Source organism: Scleropages formosus, chromosome 6, assembly GCF_900964775.1.
Source record: "Scleropages formosus chromosome 6, fSclFor1.1, whole genome shotgun sequence".
NCBI lineage: Eukaryota > Metazoa > Chordata > Actinopteri > Osteoglossiformes > Osteoglossidae > Scleropages > Scleropages formosus.
The window spans coordinates 26,526,574-26,550,105 of NC_041811.1; the positions used below are offsets into that span (position 1 = coordinate 26,526,574).

Sequence of the window (23,532 nt, forward strand, 5' to 3'; positions counted from 1 at the left end):
AGGGCTGGGGGATCAGTTGTGGGTTCGAATCCCGCTCAGTCCGTGTAGGGGTTGCCGGTTGTCCCTGTGTTCGCGTGGATTTCCTCTCCGAGAAAGATCTGCGTTCCTGGTGAACTGGTCATTCTGAAGTGTGTGTGTGAGTGACTGTGTTACACTGGGCTGCCTTCCACTTTTGTGAAGGAGCAAACGTGTGGGGAGTTTACTTTAGTTTTACTGTAGTGCATCTAATAGCATGTTACATCGAAGGTGTCCCTACACACTACCCTGTGGCTTCGGACAAAAAAAGAACGTTTGCTAAATCCTTAACACTGATTTACCCATTTATACACCTGAGTACTGGTTCAGGGTAAGCCCTTGATCAAAGGAGCTACTACAGCAGGAGTGGGATTCGAACTGTGAACCTTCAGGTTACATAGCAGCGACCTAAGCAGGACTCCAGCTGCTGGGGGGGGGGGGGGGGGGGCGGACGGGACTTTCATTACGTTTGCTCGACTCGGTATGTGTCTGGGTGGGAGGGAGGGGGGATCCGCCAGTTGCCTGTGTGTGCAATCCGAAACCAGAGGCACAGTGTGTGCAAGTGTCGGCGCAGCCCGATCGCTCGCCTCCGCTCTACTTCCCCAAACACGCGCTCGCTCCTGCCGCCTGCGCCGCGCGCCGCCCGCCCGCTCGCCCGATCTCCTAAGTTCTCGGCGCCGCCGCCTCGTCTCGCCTCGCCTCGCCTCGCCCGTGGGGTCCGACCCCCAGAACGGTGTCGCTGCGCGGATCGACCTCCCCCCGCCTTCCCCGCAGCCCACCACCACGCACCCGCCGCTCCAGCCCACGTCTCCCCGGAGACCCGAGGGGCGTACAGATGGCGTGAGCAGTCAAGAGAAAACTTGGTGACAGCAGCGCGTCGCGGCTCCTCCGATCGGCTGCCCGACTCGACTGCATGGAGCGCCGGCGTCTCGCGCCGAGCACAGCAGCCCGTCCAGCGTGGACCGCGTCTCCACCACGTCCGAGTGAAGAAGACTGAAGTGTCACCGGACTGCCTCGTCCCTTCAACTCTCTTTTTCGCACCGTCGCGTCGGATCACACAGCGAAACACCACCGGGGGGCCATTTCCGAAGGTACGTTATGTGTGTATTTGCGGGTGTGAGTGACAGAGTGCGCGCGCGCGCGCGTGTGTGTGTGTGTGTGTGTGTGTGTGTGTGTGTGTGAGGTCGTGCTCCAGCGGGTACGACAGAACTGCGTCCCCAAGGAGGCAAGCCGCTGCGCTCAGAACTGCTGTCACCAGCAGCACCCCCCCCCCCCCCCTCCACACACACCCCCTTCCCCCACCGCGGTGATCGTGCGCGATCCGACGCCTCGCTGTCCGCCTCAACGCGAGGCATTTTTTCACCTTCCCCCGTCACTGTCTGTCTCACTGTGGTCCCGGGTACCACTTGTGTCCCCTCCGCACTCGTCGCGCGTCTCGTGCCGTGGGCTGTAGCCGAGCGCAGCGCTGTCTCTCTTACATTCCCTTTTCTGTAGAAATTCTGTGTTTAGTGTGTGTTGCGAGCCGCGGGCACATTTCCTGACTGTGCCACTTTTAGTTCCGCTATCTATTTCTATCTGCTTATGAAGAGGAACTTAATGGGTATTATGAAATCATGTCACTAGTATGACAGTCTTTTGACTGTCCTGTCATGGACAAACACCAAGTTTGACTCATTTTCCTAAACCTTCTGTAATGAGCCCTTGCGTATGAACCAAGTGTCGAATAGTAGTAATGCAGGGTTCTTATTATAATAATTATAATAATATAACAATTGTAATAGTGCTAATTATTAATAAATCATCATGAAATATTCATAATACTAATTATTGTCATTTTTTTTAATTATTGATAAATATTCCATCTTTGATTGCAAGCAAAGTATTTATTAGTATTAATTAATGACTACATTGCTACTGTTTAACACTTGAAGATATCCCTTTTGATTGGTGCACTTAGATCTTTACAGGAGAGGTGAGAAGTTTCATTCTATGGGATCATTTGCACAGCGCGGTGGACTGTTGAAAACAAGGTTTCTGTAATGGCAACTGCAGCAAGGACCATGTGAAGAAGAGATCGGATCTACGTATTCCCATGTCTGGGAATAGCTATTTTCAAGGGCAGCACAGTCCAGAACACAACAGCGAAGCTGCAGCGTATAAATAGCAGCCTAAACACATCTCCCGTGAACAAGCTACCTATCGATTGTTGTATTTCTCCCGGAAATCGTTGCAAAAGCATAGCTGGCAGTAGTGATTAGTTTGAAATATTGTCAGTGAAATGCCTATCATGTTCCTTCTCCAAGGTTTGCTGAGAGCATCGTCCCTGAAGGCCACACTTCCCTGCGTTATCGCTGTTTCTCTGTACAGAGATGGTGAAAATGAGCGTACCCAGTATTCGGAGTGTCTGCAGCACCCAGACTCCAAGACAGTTCTGGAAGATCAGGTTTCTGCCAACTGCTGGGTGCTGTCAGGTTCTGTGATTTCTATTTATTGAGGGTAGAGGATTGGGACGACAGACCCCATGCTCATGGAGGTTGAGAAGGTCTATAATGATCTAGGGAGACATGTTGCTGTCCTTATCTTCTGTGATGCAGATATGAAGATGAAAAAAGCATGTTGTAGGCACATGACCCCAAACAAGGTCTGCGTCACCAAACAGGAAGGTGCTTCAGTTGATACCATCCTCCAGTAGGATTCAAAGAGCTTGGTGTTGACATCAGCGTGGTGCTACTAGTTGCTTTTGAATGATATCTTGGAAGTATCAAAGTTGGACTCTTGTGTTACCTCAGATCTGATCATCGTGGCGTTCACTGCTGAGGAGAACCATTTCGCTGATAGCAGATGACAGATGGCAGTAGCCTCCCACACGTCTGCAGGAGCCACTCCCAGCCCCCAGGTCCTGACCCGACAATGGCCTGCTAATTAGTGCTGTGTTTGTAGCCAAATGCTCAGATGCTCCTTCTTGAGATCGATTTGCTAAAATGACACAACAGTGCTTTGAATGGTGTACAAACAGAACTGTTTGCATCCTACTCCTATTGTCACCTGATGACATGTCATTTAGAAGTTACGCTTATTTTATGGTTATTTCATATAGAGTAAGCTATTGTCATCTTCTATCCCTACAGTTGGATGTAACACATTTTACCGTTAAATGGTTTGTTAGTTGCTGTTTAATAGTTCTGAACATTTCAGATCCTCTTTACTGTAAGTCTGACTCTGATGCTCATTTTGCCAAATTGAAATAAGTTACTTGTGTCAAAAAACACAACAGAATAAAATACCAGCTATATGACTTGCACTGGATCATCATTAATACGATTTATCAGTTTGTTCGGCAACGACCTCTTTATATTGCGGCAATGTGTGAATTATTTATATGGTCACTGCTTGTATGGTGGATGTGGCCACAGGGTGGGATAGAGGGCAGCATATTTTTTTAAAAGAAAAACCAACCAACCAACCAACCAATTTCAATAACCACTTGTCCCGAGTGAGGTCGCAGCGAGTCGTTATTGAAATTGGACGGGATGCCAGTCCATCACAAGGACTGAAGAAGAAGAGGTTCTCATTAAAAAGATCAAAAATGCAGAAAGTGGGTGTGCCCTGTAAAAAGCCAAAGCATGTATAATATTACAATAATACAAAGGTGTTGGATGAAACAGCAACAGAAATGTGTTTATTAAAAAAAACTATTTAAACTGGACCATGACCCCCCTGGGGCCAGAGCAGTTCCCTTCTAGTCTCCTACTGTGTTTTCTCAGTCTGCAGACAAGCTGTCTCCAATGCCAGTCCTAATAGTCCACTTAACCAGAGGGAAGCTTATATTTGTTACCCTGAACAACTGGCAGAGAACATACACCTGAGAGTTGTCCATCACGTTCACCCTTGGCCCATGTCATGGTGCAACCTCTCAACAGCCACGATGTCTTCACCAGTTTAAAGCAGCAGAAAGATTAAACTTAAAAATCATATTTTGGTCATTTTCAGGTAGAGGTTTCACTCTTAAAGATGTTTATGGATCATTGTAGGCATCTCTGTGTCCTCTTTTTATGACCTCCACGCATGGGCAGAGGAACAGGCTGTGTCTCGCACTCCTGTGTCATTTTAGCATGGGCATTCAATCTTGACTCGTCTTCCTGCTAGGTCTTAAATTCCAAAGTATGTTTATTTGTCTTGAGTGCTTACTAGGGAAAATGGTTGAGGAAGCCCAATATTACATCAGCACAGAGATATGATGTTTGAAGGCTTCATGTGAAATCCAAAAATGACATTAACCGTATTGACAGTTATTCAGACCGTCGTGTGAAGTATTCACCTTTTCATTTTCATTATCATCTTTATTCATTTTCTCACATTTGTATGTATTGCTGATTTCCACTTACAATTCATTGTCTATAATGGTGTATTTTGTTTTTGACAGTTGTGTGTTGCGATGCTGTTTTAGAATGTAATTTTACAATTTGCAGCACTCTAGATCCATAGGTTCTTCTTAGTGTAAGATGATGTGGAGAAGATTAGTGATTAATCTGATGCTGTTTCCACAGACTTTGACTGGTTGTTATTCTGCATTCTGCATTGTTGGTGAAACAGCCACATGTAACAGGGATTTTGATTTTTTTATAAATTCTTATTAAATAACTGAACTGTTTTTTTTTTTCACTTTAGGTCCTATTTAGAGTTTAACTCTGGATCTTTTGGCTTAGAATAAAGTTGTTTTATTTGAAAAATAAAAAATCAAACCTTTTAAGTCAGGAAAAAATTGAATTGCCTGTTTGTTATGATTAAGGATAAATACTGATGATAAATCACTGGTTCTCTGTTGATACTTGATATGTACTATAGCTCAGTTTGCAAACATTAATATCATGAAGGCTGCTTTCCAGTGTTTCGCAGCATGTTTTGAATGGTATTTTGGACCTAATACCCGTGACAGATATAGTCTGCCATGTCTCTCATGTGGCAGCTGCGAGACTGGTCCGTAAGACTACATGCAGAGAGACGAAGTGTCAGCTTGCTGAAAAGAGCAAAATAAATAATTAATACTGAAATTCACTGGGGTTAATTAAAGGTCTTACATGCTGTTTCGACAGTAAACTAAAAAAAAAAAATTTCTATGTACTTCATGTACTTCCTCAGAGATTTTTTTTTTATTTTTATTAGGGCAGATCCTTATTCCTATTTCTCCAAGTGAAGAGCTTCTTTAATGACTGTATTTAACTTCTTTTTAGCCAGCTTCCAGAACGGTAAAGTCTGGATTCATTCACACAATGGTAGGTTACAGATGAAGAATTGTCAAACCCAGAGATGTGCTTTCGTGTGACACGAGGAACAATTCATTTCTCAAACATGCCCTGGATGAACACAACACTGACACATTTAAGGAACGTCTTGAATACTTACTGTCTTGCTCAGTCATTGTACCTTCTTGCTTTTGAAGCTCCGTGATGGAACGTAGAAATTGTGCAAATTAAGTTTCTTTTCCGTTATGGAAAGTTCCAGCAAGGATACGTCAAACTCTGAGCGGGACTTTTTTGTGCTCTGAGGAGCATCACATTCTCCTTAAGAAGTGTTCAAAAGATGAAACACCAGCTGGTAGCACCATAGTGGTAAATTACTTTATGGTCTCATTTCAAAACTGGGCCTATTCTCAGTTTCGTGGTCACGTGTGTTAGGGAAGTCCATCATAGAGCATCTTGGTTGGCCTTTGTTGTCAAGAGCAGGTCCTTTGACGAAGATGGAGAGATGGCTACGCTATACAGGTGGTCCCCGATTTACGATGGTTCGACTTATGATATTTTGACTTTACGGTGGTGAGCTGGCGATAGACATTCAGTGGAAACCATACTTCGAATTTAGATTTTTTTCCCGGGCAAGCGGAATAATTAAACTGTAGATAATTTTATCTTCGATTTATAATTCTAATTATAAACAATAAGATATGTGGAGCGATGCTCTCTCGCGATGCTGGGCAGCGACAGCGATCCTCATCTCCCAGTCTGTCACGCAGAGGTGTGTATCAGGTGTATTAAATGCGTTTTCGACTTACGATATTTTTAACTTACGATGGGTTTCGCGGAATGTAACTCCATCATAAATCGGGGACCACCCGTACTGCTTTTCTTTTGTCCTCTGTCTGTCCAGGCAGTTCAGAGTTGTACCTGTAACTCATGCCTTCCTATGTAACTGTGCCGGCAATTATTCCAAGGCTCTCTGTATTTTATGTCAATACCTTTTAATTATTTTACGACATGATAAATATAGCTCAGTGTTCTCCATCTCCAGTTTTTATTTTTCATTAAATGTTATTCCAGCACGATGGCCTTTTCTCGCACATCCATTTTTAATAAACTGTGCATGATTGTGTGCTGTGTCTTCTGATACCTGTCTTCTTTAGATCTGCTCCCAAGTGCCTTGCCATTCTGTACGGGTAGAGAAAGGCCCCAGGCATTTATAGGTCTACTCTGTCAGCTGTTCTGTCAGCTGCAGCCTCAGACACCTGTGTGTGTTTACTGTGTTTTCTCCCCGAAGGCTGCTACATATTCATGTAGGATGATTGAGTGGTCATTCCCAAAAAACAAACAAGATCCCTGGATTATAGGTTTTATACAAATACAGGGCATTTTCACTATCGGGAGCTATCGGTGAAAATATCTGTCAGTGGGTTAGAAAATGACTGAAACAGGGGCGTGTGCAATTTGTGAATTCAGGGTAATTCTAACCATTGAGCACTGTAATTTAGTACACAGCTTATACATTTAAAACACGGCGAGGCCTAAAATGCCCCTTATTTGCTGAGTAAAAGATCTGTTTCCTGAAGGGTATGTGACTGCATGTGTTTTATGTATTAAGATGGAAAATACCAAATTAAGTTACATGAGCCAGGGGCTTGAGAAATAAAGCCAAGGGGGAAAGATGATACCTGGCTACTGTGGCTAAGAGTGAATATGGAATTGCCAGAACTACTCACTGCCAGATGCCCCGCACAATTGTCAGCCGTTGTCGTGTCTGTAAATATTGCTATTTCCAATAAGGGCGCAGGGGTTCTTGGAAGATTCATGGATCGTTTTGATCATTTTGACTGTAACTAAGGTGATACTTTAAGAACTAAGTACATATCTGCTCTTGGAAGGGCAGGAAATCATGTTTGTGTCTATGTTTGGCCTTGCTCCATCAGTTGTAAAATGAGCTTCCCCAATGAAGGTCCATATGGTGCCAAAACATTGGCTGTTCCCTGTTGTTTTTGAATATACTTGGAACTTGTTGGAGTGTGTGACCTGTCCTTCTTGAATAGTCGGATGATGTTCACATCAATGACGATGCAATCCCTTAAAAAGCTCTTTTCGGGCTGCACTGAAGTCCAGAAATACTGAATGTTCGCAAATTTGTTCCGCAGCGTAACATGAATGCTTTTCGTGCTCTTTCGCATTCCTCACAAATATGTAAAGATTACTGTAGATTATTTTAGTTAATGCATTAATTGTCCATTTCTGTAATTGGCCCATAAATCTTGTTGGATGAAAGCAATAAACGCATGTAAATATGGTTCCTGGATTCAAGGCTATGAAAACAGAAACGCTTGGCACCTTTAACAGGCAAACTCAACAAGCAGCCACCCAAATAAGTGCATCAGGATGAGTGCACGCGCATCATATGATGGCAAAAAGTCACATTAAATCCCGGAATGGAATGTGAAAACCATGGCAATGCATGCTTTTAAAATGGGGGGGCACTTTAGAGTAGTGGAATTTCAAAGTCTAATTAAAGGAAACACATTAGAGGAGCCAAAACAAACAAGAGATGTGTCAAACAAAGCAGGTTTGAACATACCACAGGACTGCTCCTCAGCACCAGCATGGTTAACGTCTGACCCCAAACCTCAAAACCCCTCTCTGTAGAAGCTGAGAACAAACCAAATCCTGTATAGTATGATCATTTGTTCTGGATATGAGAATTACAGACAATTATATACCAAACAGTCCTTTCAATAAAATTATATCTTGTCACTATCTTAGAAGTCACTGACGAAGCCCATCTACAGATGAATGACTTGGCGAGAATAAAACTAATGAGGAATCCAATATTTTCTCTGAATGTCGTGGTTTACAGTGATATACGATGTTTTCTGCATATGTCACAAAATGTCATACATTCTTCCCTTCGCTGAAGGAACTGTCTCTGAGGAGTATTTTATTTCCTGTTTATAAGCAACGGGTTCATGCCAGAAGATCACAGCGGTCAGGTCTGCGTCCTTCCTCTTGCGCATGTTTGTGGTAGAGGTCATCATCTTCTTTTCCCACTGCCCCAACAAGTCGGCTCACTGCTCCCTACACGCTGCGTGAGAAAATCCTGCAAAAATAAATCCTCCAATCCAAATATGTCATGCTTCTCCAAATACTGTAACAGCTGTAATTTAGACTGCAGGAAAAAAAATGTAAATTATTTTATCAAATATGGATAGATCATGAAAAAGGCATAAACATGAAAAGAAGATTGCGCATTTGCCGTGCCTCGCAGGCAGCCGCACAAAGAAACACAAAAGTATAATTAAATCCATTTGAATTTCAAGCTCGTATTGTTCATTTCTTTCATTTTTCCTTTCCTCTGGGCTTATGTTCTGTCCAAAACATCATAAATTATACATCTCTGCTATATAGTTACTCTGCAGAATATGCTGTATATTGTGTCTTGTGAGATCTTTCAATGGAGCCCTTCAAGTTGGGTCTGCAGTGGGAATGACGCACAGAGTGGCAGTGTTAGTGGGTCCCGTTGCCTCTGTCGAACCCGGGGCCCCTGCCGTGGAGAGAAACAGCCAAACAGACCATGCTTGTTTATGGCTCTGCTTTGGCTGCTGATTACTTAAAAAAAAATCCCCATATTTGAACCAGTTTTATGTCGCTGACATTATTATCCCTTCGGGTTACTTGAGGTCACTCCCTCGGGCAACTTCATATGTCTTTGCTGTGAATTCCTAAATGCCACCGTTCTGGCTGTCAGAATCATCACGACTGAGGGTAAAAAGGCCTCCGGTCTTCCTACAAATTGAAACCTACCCAAATACGCACACAAGGGGTTCGGCTTATTGACAGATTTGGGAACACATTGTATTTATAGATGTGGGATCAGATCTTCAGAGCGATGCAAGTTTTGACATTTGCAAGATGTGCGTATTGCGTGTTGAAAGGAGACCACACATCTTCCTTTGCTCTTCACTTTGCCAGCTGCATAACCCAGATAAAATCGCTGTTAATGAAATATCGGCTCAGACGCGTAACCTCTGGAGAGCAGCAGATTCGTTGCGGAAGGGGCGCGGTCTGTGTCGAGCAGCAAGTGGTGTTGGCATCTGGCAGATGGGACGCATCGCTGGCCTGGAGCTTTGGCGTGGAGACCGGGCCGTGGCACGAGATGTCAAGCGCCCGGTTACGGATGTAGGGGGAGGAGGGCTATGAATGGGCGTGTTGATGTACAGGTGGTTCCTCCCGCTTTCCATCTACATGTGTGTCACAATAGTATGAAAAGAGATGTCTGTGTGTGTGTAGGTTTACTGTCTCGGCTTAGTTATATTCTGTATATTTAACCCGTGTATGAAATACATAAACAATAGTCCCTTATGTTCCAAGTAAGAGTTTTTCTCTGATGAATGAGTAAGACTTCAGTTGGACTAACCACCTCAGGGCAGGTTGTCCAGGCCATGTATAGAGCAAAGTAATACAGATGTTAAGCTGATTTTGTGCTTGAGCTACTTCCAAATTGCAGCAGTGAAACAAGATGAAATATGGAAAGCAAGCAATGCTATTTTGTAATGTCATTATTTAGCACAAAAATAATGTTCCACAGAAAGCAGCACGAAAGAAAAAAAAAAATCATCACTGAGGATGCTGTTGAATGACTTCCATATTTTACTGTTAAAAAAGTAATAAGAATAAAATCACCATAAAAACACCTTTAATGATGACAATGGCATCACTAACGTTAATATATGATACTTCATATTTTCTATTGAATTTACAATTTATAGAATATTGTACTTATTCTAATTTCCACTTATGGTTTCGGAATTACACATATGTGCATTCAGACCTTAACACTAAGTATCTGCAGGGTATGTGGAAGAAACCGTCGCAAAGAAATAGAGATAAACACTCAAAAAGCTGTCAAATCTGTCACCCTAGAAGTGTGAAGAAGCGAACACTAACTGGTGAACTACTGTGCCAACACCACTGTACCATGATCACAGTGTCAGCACCAGTTTTCATACCCTACACAAAATGAAAACAGGAGGGAGGTGTGTTTCCATGCAGTGTCATGGCATCACCACAAAGTAAATTTTTGCTAACTAGTCGTTGAGGAATTTTCACTCTTTTCTGGCAAAGAACCATCTTGATCCAGTGACTGCTCTCCACTAAATCATAATATGCTGCCTGATAAGTGTTTATTCCGATTCTTTGAAATGCAGAACCCAGTGATGTATGTGGGTCTAAACCCATGACCCCATTCAGCTTTACGCCCATGGCTACACAGCAGGTGCTAGTATGAATTTTTACAGCAGATGCGCTATGTGCTTATTCTGAAATTATCAGGCTAATAAGCCCCTGACATAATGTTCCCATCAGATAGAGCTCCTTAACAGAAAAAAATGACATTAAATTTTCCAAATAGCTCTTTTCTCTTCCAAAAACAAAATTCCGTTGTTTAACGAATGCTTTAATCGAAATGGTTTAAAATGATACAATTGGGTATTTTTACTGGAGCGGTTTGGGTTAAGCGCCTTCCTCAAGGGTGCTAGAATAGAGCTCCTCTTGGGACTACCAATTACGACTCTGCATACCCAGATTGCTCCCTGCTCCCTGCACTTAGTACGTCTATATACGGATGGATGGCATCTTCAGACATGGAAGACTGTGCCGAAGAAGACCGCTGTGCCGTCAGAGACCAGCGTAATCCCTTCGAGTCATCTAATGACATCCAGAACCGCACAGGATATTGGAGGGACTTGAACTTATACGAGCCACTGTTGCCTTTGTGTTAACGGTGCAGTAATGTGGCTGGGGATCCGAGGGAGCAGCAGGCCACAGCTCACCACTTGTTCGGAGGAGGACTGGAACAAGAGTGAAGGCACATCTGGTGCTCATCTGAGCTGGAAAGCCACTGAAATGAAGCCCTTTCGCTGGTGACAACGTGGCAATGCGAGAGAACCGAGGATTGCGCCTACACGAGGCTGCGGCCGATCCACGGCTGCGCCCCGGGTCGCCCGCTTTCCCAGCGAATAATGAAAATCCTCTCGCAAAGCATATTTAAATATATACATATGGTTAGCGTTTACTGCGAGCCAAACTTCCCTTTTTTGGAAATGAAACGTGGGAAATTTCATCAGAATGACAAACAGGGATCGGCATCTGTGACCTGCTAGTACATTTAGTCATACCAGATATGTGATTATGCCACTGCGTTGTCACACGGTGTCATTTTTTCACATGCCCGTAATATTTCCGATCTGTCTGTTCTTGCCGCTCCACGCTCTGCGCACGGTCCGGGACGTGGCTCGAAACGCAGAGAGCGGATTCATGTTTTCCACACTGTGTTTACCTTCTCTGAGAAATGCCGTGAACAATCTTCCATTATGCTGCATGTTGATGACGACAGTTGCGTCAAGACTTCGGTGCCTTGGGGGACAGTTGAAAGTGGGGATTTAGGGCATTAAACTTTGTCAGACAATTTTTTTCCATGAAAAAGTTAAAAATGTTAAACATTTTTAAAAGCACCTGTATTAAAAAAAAAAAAAAAATGCCCCAAGTTAAATGTCTGTGGTTTAAGAGCAAATACCAGGAAAATAAAACATTTTAAAACAGAACAGTATTACGACAGGTGGGATAAAATTTAATTAAATTCTGCTGAGGCAGCTGAAGATGTAAAATACAAAAGGGCGGGTTTAATTCTTTTTCCTGGCATCCCTTGCTGTTAAATAATATAGTAAAGTCTACATAAACTTTGAGCGTTTTTGCCAGTTAAAGGACTACCGTGTGTTCTGGTACCATGTAACACAGAGGAAAAACAGGAATGTAATTTGGCTTCGCGTTGCTCGTGGTTTTAGAGGAAAAATTAACATTTCGCACCGGTGTGATTACCCTGGCATTCACAGATTTTCCGGTGGTGATCATTTTCTTCCAGCACCTAGAAAGCGTGCGCTCACCAAAGGTGCATAAAGCATCTCTTTGCCGCAAGTTCTACGGCTTTTGTGACGTAAAATGTAAATTCGGCCGCTGGGAGCAGAGCTTCAACTCTTCTGCACTAGTGGAGATGGGAGCTGTCAGAAAGTTTGGATTTGCCTTTTATCTGGCCCTGAATACCTCTATCTACCTTTCTGCCGCAGCCCTACGTTCTCATGAGAGGCTGGCTCTGTGCCTTTTGTCCTATAAAAATTTGTTTGTCTAAAAAAGAATACCACATGCAAAAAAATAGGCTGCATCAGATGGAATTACGTGCTTCCTGTTTTGACATGTATGCCTCCCGTTACTTCTAGGGTTATGTTAATAACAAATATTCATTGTTTTGGAGAACACGGGGACAGGAGTTAGGTTGGTTACGTAAGTGTGAGCCACTAAATTATTATAATTAAAATAGAAGCGTTTGGTATGTATAAAGCGACATGGCTCCGTTTGATTGTATCAGGAAGCGAGTTATAGAACAAGACACGAAGGACTCTAGGGTTACTTTTTCTTCCTTCTTTTCCCTTCACCAGAGTACGCATGATGGAAGAACAGGCTGCTTCTAACAGCAGCCCGCAGCACGGCCGGAGCAGGCAGAACGTCGTCAGGTGTGGGTGGCTGAGAAAGCAAGGGGGCTTTGTCAAGACTTGGCACACGCGGTGGTTTGTTCTCAAGGGGGACCAGCTCTATTACTACAAGGATGAAGACGAGACAAAAGCCCTGGTGAGCAGCCCTTTTTTTCCCTCTAGGAATAATTCTCTATTATTCTTCCCTGTTGTTTCAGGTCAAGGCATGTCTTAGATCTGGCAAGTGGGGTATGGAAGAAATGGCCCAGTTTGTCCTCTGTAAAGTTGAGTGCTGCTGTGTTAACATAGATGGTTGACAATAGTGCATTTGCAGGAATAGTTTGGCATTCAAATGCTCTGTTAGGTGTAAAAAGTGTCTGTATTCTGAGGTGCTGTTGTGGTTATCCACTGTTACTTGCAAAAAAGAAGGCAAGAGGTTAGCTGGTGGTCTAGTGGTTAGAGGTGCTACATTTGGACCTAAAGGTAGCAAGTTCTAGTCCTACTGCCTGCTCTTACAATCCTGAGCATGTTACTTATCCAAAGTTTTTGAGCTCAGTAAATCATGAGTTCTTCTGTATAAAAGTGTCAAATGGAGTTATTGTGCTGTTTGACCAAATACCACAATGTTACCTTAGTTTTCCTTGGCTCTTATTTTAATTTATTAATTTCTTTTGTCAGAAGCGAATGCCAAAACTTTTAATTATCTGTATTTAGCACAATTCTGGAGCTATCTTTTAAATTCAGGAAAGAACTCTTAGCATGTTTGTCAGGTATGCGAGGACATGGTATATATTACCCTCACATATATTTTATAATGACTATGTATGAAACAGAAACATTGTATAACTTCCAATTTCAAAATATTGATTTTTAAAAAGGTATTTGTATGTGTGGGGATGTGGTGGTGCAGTGGGCTTGGCTGGGTTCTGCTCTCTGGGGGGTCTGGGGTTCAAGTCCTGCTTGGGGTGCCCTGTGGCAGTCTGGTGTCCTGTCCTGGGTGTGTCCCTTCCCCCTCCAGTCCTGTGTTGTTGGGTTAGGCTCTGGCTTGCCATGACCCCGCTTGGGACAAGCTGTGTGTGTGTGTGTTTGTTTGGAGGTGCTGTCTGTCTGTGATGCTGCTTTACTAAGGTTGTGTTGTATTGATACATATCAGTCTTAACTGTTAGGAAAGGTACAATGACACACAAACCAGTAGCTTTGGACCGGGTTACATCCTATACGCAGACTGGCAATCCGGTGTCAGTGTCACATTTTGCATCCTGGTGTAGAGGAAATATTTCTTCTGGGTTTTTTTCTTTAGGCATTAGTAAGTTGCAAAAAACCCCTTTTGGTGCCAGAGGTATTTATTAAAGTGCCAATGTAACTGGATGAAAGGAGCTATGTAGAATATTTACAGACTTCTACTATACATTACGTTTCATCCGCTGCACAAACAGTCTACCTAAACTACCCTCCTCCAAGACAGCAAATGAATTTGTAAATAGCCTCCCTTTAGTACAATGTTGTAAAACATTGACCTAAATAACACATGTTAAATTACACAGTAAGACCTTTCCCTAGATTGCCGTATGAATATTTTCTCTTATGTTACATCCATCGTTCAATTTATGTTACAACTCATCAACTCATCATTACAACTCATCATTCTAACAAAATACAATGATTACTCAGAACCAGTCTATTACAAAGTTCCCCAGCAATGATTTTCCCATTTGCATTCAACTGAGCATGTGCAAGACTAAAAGAGCCAATATTTAAAGCCACCTAAAACATTGCTTGGGTCCTCTGCCAGGCTAAAAGCCAGAGATGTTGTTGGGTGAGTAATACAGTGGATACAGACATAACAAGGGGGAGTGAGTGTTTGTGTATGACATGAAAATATGTACAACTCAGTGTCTGCATCCACTACATTAATTTAAGTGAGTTTGGAATGAATGAGTGATTTTTTTCTCCCTCTCACCCCTAACTGGGCCAGACCTGCTCTCACACTCAGAATATCCTGGTAGCCCAGCTTTCACCTGATGTTTCTATGGGAGATCCGTTTTGCTGTGCACTAAATTGTATCACATAATTCCAATGGTACACAGTGGTACGCACACATGGTATGGTCTACATCCGAGAAATAAACACACATCTGCTAAACACGCATTGCTGCTGTGAAAATAGCAGGTAAGTCAAAGTAAGATGTGAGAGGAATGGAAAGGAAAAAAACAACACAATGCATCAGTGCCATCCTTCATAATGGGTAAAAACCAAAGCTCGAAAGTATGTTCTTGTTTGTACAAGGCAATTTAAATTCCATGGTGCGCTGCACCAACAACCTGTTTTTAAGTGAAGAAGCTTGAAAATGAGCGAGAGGAGTCCTTAAAAACATGCACATGAGGTGGAATTTCTCCCGATAACATGAAGGCAATGTTGGTTGCACAAAGGATACCGTGAGGACAAAGCACTTGACTGATGATGTTGGAGAACCCTGTTGGAAAAATCCGAGTACTCCCAGACTGTGATGTTGGCGGGGAACGTTATAAATCTCTAGAGGGAGCATATGATACTGTACTGTATTTCTGTTCTTTCTTTGCATATTGCTTACATTCTGAAAAGGAAGGAGAGAATAGAGAGTCATTTTCCATATACCGGTGCTGACAAAATAGAAGGGCAAATGAGGTAAACTGCAACTATAGACTTCCCAAAGTCTTTCAGTGTCACGTATTTCCTTGTTAATTTCTATGTACTGTATATAATCACACTTTGTTATGAAGGTGAGCCTTAAATACTTTTGAAAAATAAAACAAAGGACATTTAATGTAAGATCATCCAGTGTCAGCCCGTTCCATTTTATGCTGAAAAAGGAAACATGCATTTAAAAATGTTGTTCTAATCTAATTTAGAATGCCTGAATCAGTTTAATGAGTAATTAACTTGATTGTAGGTAATCTCGGCTACATAATATAACAGGGAATATACGGGAAGGCACATTACTCAAGGAAAAAGTTGTAGGTTTTTTCAAACAAATTTATTGATTAATATTTCTAGTTTCTAAGCCAAAATAGAGGCTGCATATTCCACAATGACATGCCATGAAACTACATAAATAGATAGGTGTGCCATTGAGTCAAGCTCATAACCATTCAAGTGGTTTCCAAGGCCAGGAAGGAACAGAAGTGGTTTGCTATTCCCCTTTCGGTGCATGTCTAGAGGGTGCAAACATGGGGATAAACAGGCAAACTCCACTCATCCTGAGCTGAACTCAAATCCCACACCCACCATGTAGTTCAGAAACTGTGAGGCACCGGCTTCACCTACGATGCCATCCTTAGAAAGACTGATAGACAGAAAAAAACTATGTAAGAAAGACTACAAGAAAGTTTGTGTTATGTAACTTAGACAAAGGTTTTGAAAATCTCAGAGAGGTCCAAGTGGATTAAATACTACAGCTAGCAGAGAGTCTACTGTGAATAAAAAAGAAGGCGTAGATATTTGGCAGCCCAGGGAAGAAAGTGCTCAGCAATTGTTTGCAGGTTCAGTTGTAGGATTTGATTACATTTTTGAGTTTCATAGGGGCCTGGCTCTGTTGCTCAGCAGCCCAGCAGAAGTGTGCTTAGAACCGTAATGCAGACCATGCCTTGCTAGGCAACGGCCATCGTTCCTGCAGTTCAAAATTGTGTCTGTAGGTCTGTTTTTCATTTTTGTTGGACTAAAGCTTTTTTTCAAAACTGGATGTGAAAAGTAAAGCTGATTCTTGTACAGGCATCTGTTTATTTTTCAGAGGTTGACTTTCTTGTTTCAGCTAGAACCTGAATCATTCTTGAATGCTGCTGTAGTTGCATAAACAAAGAAATAATTAAATATGGCCCAACTATTTCGATAGAACTTATATCAATATGTTTAGTTATTTATTCAACAGTTTAGTGCTCTCATTACTAATTCATATTAAGTATTCATATTAAGTTATTTATTCATCCCATTTAGCATTCATTTAGAAGATGTTACTCTATCCAGGTTCTTTGGACTTGAACCATCACCATTTGTTAGAAAAAAAAAACTAGTCAATTTATTACTTTGCAGTATGTTCAAAGTTATGTGCAGGTTTCTTGAAAACTTGGGTTTTTCAATATGTTTTGATCTTTTCTGTAAATGCTGGCATCTCTGCATGGTGCCTATGATTTTAATGCAGAACAGCCTGAAGTCATTTTAAAAGAAATGGCTCTGTGCAGCTCACTAAGTTGCATTGTGATTCTTGAGCACATCCTCACTGTCTTGCAGTTCTAGTTTTTGCTGAGGGCATCTTTCAAAAGTTTGGCAACCCAAGACTTTTAGAAAAAGATTTTAAGTAGAAAATATTGGGAAACAAAAAAAGCCCAACACTTGGTATCAAATGTAACCAACCATATAGTACAGTACTGGAAACAGATGGTGCCTAGGACAGTTCGTTTTTATTTGAAAATGCTGTTTTCATAGCAAATTTAAAATAGTACTTGATTATTTTTGTTTATACTCTAATATAGCCTTTTATTTCATTACCTTATGTTGTATGATGGACCTTCGGAAATGATTTAAAATTTAATTTCATTTTCACTTTTTCAGAATAAAGCCAAAATTCTATTTTAAGAGTTAAAGGAAAGTAGGGTGTGGTGGTGCAGTGGGTTTGGCCTCTGCCTCCTCTCTGGTAGGTCTGGGGTTCAAGTCCCACTTGTGGTGCCTTGCAACAGACTGGTGTCCTGTCCTGGGTGTGTCCCCTCCCCCTCCAGCCTTGTGCCCTGTTGCCAGGTTAGGCTCTGGTTCACTGCACATGGAATTCTATGTAGGAAAATTGATGAACTGCCTTGTGGGAGGACTTCATTGGATTTCTTATTCAGCTAAATCAAATGCCACAATATGGGCATAATTTGCCAGTTGTACGTGTCATTTAGAATTGTTTCTACCCTATGAATTAAACTAAAATGTATTCGGATATAATATTCTTTGGAGAGTGTTACCATAACCCTATTTATCTGATTCTATGACAGTACATCTTATCCCATGATCTTTCTGTGGATTACCTCCCCATTGCATGTTGAAACCGACCACATCTACAATCTCTTTGGTCACTTTCTGGCATCAGCCCGTGAAACTGTGAGGAGCATTCAATCCAGCTCTACTACGGGGGCCATTCGGCTTCCAAATGCCAAGGTCAAAAACCCCAGAACTACTAGTAGGCGTAAGGCGAGGAGCACAGCTTCCCCGAAATAATACTTTTGTTGTTCCTCCCAGTGCTGAATAAAATTTGAAATGTTTTCAAACATGGAACATTCTGTCTCTGTCAGCAGAAAGTGGAGTGCCTTGAGACACATATGGAAAAATTGTTGCACAACAGGTTGCCTGATTCGGAACCCTTTTAACATTCGTCTTTGACAAACTTTCCAAATGTTGCACATACTTCCGAGGACCTATAATCTGATCTCTAAATTTGTATTAAAAGGATTAAACAATATGTATTGTATAAACTATGTAAACTAGGGTATATATTTTCAGTATATATACACATATAAAGAGAGGGAATTTTAAGATATTTAGGTTTTATAAGAACTATTTCCACCTCTGAACTGCCCAGTACTTAGTAAATGACAAAAAAAGAGAATGGAAACCTATGAGTCATCTGTTACATGCATTTTGATTCCTTCAGAAAGCAGTAAAGTCGATTTCTCCAGAGAAGTCAAACTCAGAGCACTGTTTTTATGAAGTCCTTTGGAAATGTTAAAAACTAAGTAATATGTTTGTTTTAAGCAGTTTACTTTCAAGCTTTTCTTAGTTACTATTTACCTTTGTAGATGCAGTAAGTGGGTAAAGTGGACCGAAGATGTAGCAGGATGTGCAGTCCTGCTAATGAGCTGTTAAACGACGACCACTGGCAGCAGACCGTTTCTTTAATTGGTTAGAAAAACAGCCAGGCCAGCATGTTCTCCCCCACCTGCCTGCCACGGTGGAAAGGTTATTGTACTGGAATTTATCGTGGGGCAGGTATGTGCTCGGGGGGGCCATAATTACTCTCGATCACTCAGAAACCACAGTCACAGAGGGTGAAGTGTGACTGTAAAAGTGTTCATTAATTATTCTAGTCGTTTGAACTGATGTCTCCATTTTTCACCTGTCTTGTTTTCCTAATTGCTGCCGCCGACGCTTATTAGGGGGAGCTGCTTTTCTCGTCTCCCCGGTAAACAAATAAACATTAACTCTGTTGTCAGTAGCTGGCTTAACTGATAAGTAGTTGGCTTTTTTTTCTTTAGGGCCTTTAGAAGCAGAGTTTGAGAACTGGGGCCCCTAAGGAGAATTTCATTGTCACCAGAGGGAGTTTGTTTTTTTCAACAGCAGTCTGGAGTTGTACTCCTTTGTGCAATGTGCGGAATGTGCAGAATGCATGCTTGTGGTAAGAGGTCAGATTATGCGTTACAAGACACGTGTGGGCACAGCACTGGCGTAGCATGTGCGTGTTCTCTCTCATCAAGTATGCACACATCGTCGCGCACGTCGTCACACCCACACTGGGAATGCTTGTCATGTGGAATTAATTGTATGATTATTGAAATTTCAAAAATTTACCCCATAATTGCAAAATAAGGAAGACTCGTTCAGCAAAGCTCTCAAAGACATCAATTAAGGACTGTTATATGCTGAATTACTTTATCTGACATCCACCACATAACATCATAATATAATGCATGTATGTGCTAACTGTAAGTAGGTAATATAGGTCGTGGTAAATCAGTAAATGACATTCATTCAAGATACACAGGACAAGATGTTACACCCCATGTGTATATTTCAACGGCTGGATACAAGGATCCAGTCCAACCAACCTCATCACAAAGCCACAGAGAACAACATCCAGCACTGCCAACATAGATCTCCATGGCTCCAGACCAAGAAGCTAAACTTCCTTCCCTAACCAACACCACTACAAGCTACCAACATGGGTATTTCATTGAGGTTGTCAAGTGGGCACCTCCCTTCGTCGGTATGTCGTTGAAAGTCATTCGCTGCCCTTAACGAGCATTATTTTGTTGCTAAATTGTTCCTTAGTCTTTAACATGTTCAAGGTTATAAGGCAATTGATTATAATGCTGCAGTCAACAATCTTCTCTTATCCCTTTCAATCCCATGTTTGGCGCAGCCCAACTCCTAATGACTTCAATAATAAATTGGAATTATATGCAGTGATTGAAGATGCTCAGCTGTCAATGATCACAGTCACAAAACATAGTATGAAAGTTTGGGCTCAGTAGTTGGAAAGGTAGAAGTCCCATAAAAGCTACAATATGTCATACGCTGGTGAACTTGCATGCTGTCAGCACTACATGTAGAATGGCAGCATTTTTCTTTGAATATCACATTAGCCCGTACTTTACGATTAAGCAGAAATATTGTGTGTGCTCATGTGAATTTCTGTAACCTTAGTGTGACAGTTCCAGTTTGGAAAAAAAAGATGTGCTGCACCTAAAAGGTCTTTCATAAGCAAATCCAAACACAAAGCACCTTGGTAACTGGGCCTGATTATCAGTAGCTCCACCCCTGCTTATACAGACTTGTCTGAGATACAGCAGTGTAGGTATGTAGGGAAGTTTCAGAACCGCTCGTCCCACATGGGGTCACGGGGAACCGGAGCCTACCCGGTAACACAGGGCGTAAGGCCGGAGGGGGAGGGGACACACCCAGGACGGGACGCCAGTCCGTCGCAAGGCACCCCAAGCGGGACTCGAACCCCAGACCCACCGGAGAGCAGGACTGTGGTTCAACCCACTGTGTAGGGAAGTTATTATTTTTATTTTATTTTTTTTAAACATATTGATATTTACCTACATGTAAACAGATTACATAGCCAGTTCGGACTTGAACTTAAACTGACTCAGACTGACTTAAAGAAGCCATTTCTGTGCTTAAAACCTTTGGGCCCTTATTAAATCCCCATTAGCTGAAAGTGTCATGTTGTAGTTCTTGACATAGTAGTGACAAATGACATGTTTTGCACTTGAACAAGACTGAGAAAACAAGCAAGTCCCAAAATTGGTCTTAGACTCTGAGCACTTGATGCAGACACTTCAATACCGTTCCATATCTGAATGCTGATTAACATCATTCAAAGGATCCTTTGTCTGACCTTCACAAAACAGAAAGTGATCAGGCACCAAAGCGCTCTACACACATGCCACATCAGTCAAAGACATTGCATGCCAAATAATACCCCCGTCTTCTTTCCAGGGTTGCTGAGAAATAGGATTAGAATATAACAGCTGCAAAAATATTGGAAAAAATTAATTTGCTCCTGTCCTGAAATAGCTCACCACATTGAATACAGGCCTCATACTTTTCATTCAGGGTCAGGTAAACAAAGGAATGAAGGCTGAGCTGCCTTTCAACAAAAGAAAGAAAAAACAAATTCCAGGAAAGGTTTGCACCACATTCAATGTATCTCTGTGAAAGACAGAAAGTATATGCAGTTTTTCTGCCATCTGAAGTTCTCTAAACCAAATGCAGTTGATTGTCATAAATCAATGCTACAGTGTTTGTTAATCATGCTGCATCTGTCCAATGTTACTGAATATGATTCATACAAACTTGAATTTTTCATTTTAAAACACCACACCGATTTAATATTCAGCACAAAATTTTTGATTGCTGATTATTTCACGCATCTGTTAAAAGGAGGCTTGTCTTGAAAGCTTGCCTATTTTGTTATTTATTGGTCTTGCAATTCTCAAAAATACATAATTTTTTAAAAAAAATATTAATATCATTTACTAACTTTTATAATATGTCATATTATGGAAATCTTTCTTATTCTGTTTCCCCTTTAAATCACTAACAAATCCTGTTTAGTTTAATAGAAAAGCAGTTTTACTAGATTTGTAAATCATCATATTTGTTGAATTTTCAAGAAAATAGGATGAAATACAGAGGAGGGGTTATACAAAGTATTTAAATGGGAAGCAATACATTTATTACAACGCATTCGTGGGGAAAATGGGCAAAAAAAGAACGGCAACTGAAAGCTTTACACCTTGTTACTATTCTACAACAGTACATAGAGCCAAGAAAACGAGCATTTGCTGGGTTGCGAATTGTTCATGCACCATCATTCCACAATGTGAGTAGTACAACGGAAAGTACAGGTAGCTTAAAAAGTAGGGCAGAAGTCTGTTTTCTTGCTCTTCAAGAAACTTTCTGAATATTAGTTGGCCTGCTGGAGTCGGCCTTTGAACCAACACTGATTATGCAGAGAAAGCCTTTAAAATGTCTTATTAAAGATACGCTTCTCTGCAGTAAATAATACATGCATTTCTCGAACCCGCATAAAAGAAATTGGCAAAGTAAGACCGATTATTTTACTTGGCATTCATTAAAGTCACAAAAGTCAAAAGAAGGGTCAAGAAAAACTCAGGAATGTCCCGTAGGCCACCTTAATGACAGCTGAAACCAGAACAGCATTGACTGAACCTCAGAATTTACATAAAAGGTGGTATTATTCACAAAAAAAAAAATTGAGCAAACAATAACCAGCATACACAAGGTCACATATCAAAGTTCCTGCTTCCTCCATGTTCTTCTCTTCTACATAATGAACTGCCGTTGATGATGGGCAGTAGCTGTACGAAGCACCAGGAACTGGTGACAATGGAGGTGTGAAGATGCTGGAAAAGCAGAATTATATTTATTCATTTTTAGCTGATGCTTTTCTGTAAAGCAACTTACAGTGTTAACTGATTTACAATCATTTACCCATTTATACAGCTGGCTAATTTTACTGGAACAGTTTTGGGTTAGTACCTTGCTCAAGGGTATTACGGCTAGAGGCAATAGTTGAACCTGCACCCTTTAGTCCAAAGGCAGCAGCTCTAACCACTATGCAGCCAACTGTCCACATTTGAATGGTACTTATTAATAATTACTTTAAATGTAATTTTAGTGGTTAAAGTTTTAAATTTTTAAACAATGTAGTTAAAATTGTAATATCCTGAACTTCATCTATTCTAAATCATCATAATGTGTCTTGTTGGTCTCAGTCAGCCTTCTGTGCTTCTTGAAAATCAAAAAGATATAGCTGCCATAAGAAAAAATTTGTTAAGTATCTTTAAATGTCTGTAAATACCCTGTGAATCTGTGTGTGTTTCTGTCTGCATATTTTCTGTATACTGCAAAGGAATTAATGTTAATCGGCTGATAATTTTGTCTATGGTTAAGGCCTTTTGGGCAGCACATTCAGTTGTGTTGGTCTAGTTTGCATGGCTGTAAAGCTAAACTACAAACTTAATATGATATAAAGCACATGTATTGCTGCAGAAATTTTGCTGAAAATCAATTTATGTCTCAAGCATGAGATCAGAAGTATCACAGCTACACTCCATTAGGTAATTAGTCTGATGTCAAACTCAGTAACATATTTTGCAGGCAAATCAAACAGAGTATAGCATTTGCTGAATCTTCATTACTTAATGTTTAATATCAAACTTTGTGTTATACTGTATAAAGACTAGGTCCAGGGGTCAAAACCCTCATATAAAAGGATATTATTATTGATAATGTTAAACAAGATTTAAAAAAAAGACTTCCCATTATTGCCTTTCTTTACTTAGCTCATATATATTATGTCTTTTTGCTTTTGTATGTCAAGCTTTACTGCAGACACAGGTCTCAGGGTATAGAAGGTTGGTACAACATGGTCTTAGTACTCATGGGAACCTGTGGAAAAAAATAATGATGATATATATTTGTTT

General features: G+C 41.3%; 1 protein-coding gene across 2 annotated transcripts in view; it reads left to right on the forward strand.

The window, feature by feature from the left end:
* The first annotated feature begins 568 nt into the window (after nucleotides 1-568).
* arhgap24 (Rho GTPase activating protein 24) overlaps nucleotides 569-23,532 on the forward strand; it is a 107,141-nt gene continuing 84,177 nt past the window's right edge. Inside the window, exons 1-2 of one of the 2 annotated variants that reach the window (XM_018755232.2) lie at nucleotides 569-1,106; nucleotides 12,755-12,944. In XM_018755232.2, the coding sequence (XP_018610748.2) occupies nucleotides 12,762-12,944 (183 nt within the window). In that variant the 5' untranslated portion in view covers nucleotides 569-1,106; nucleotides 12,755-12,761. Of the gene's footprint in view, nucleotides 1,107-12,541; nucleotides 12,600-12,754; nucleotides 12,945-23,532 lie in introns of those variants that run through there. The other variant, XM_029252998.1, reaches the window with a different exon arrangement.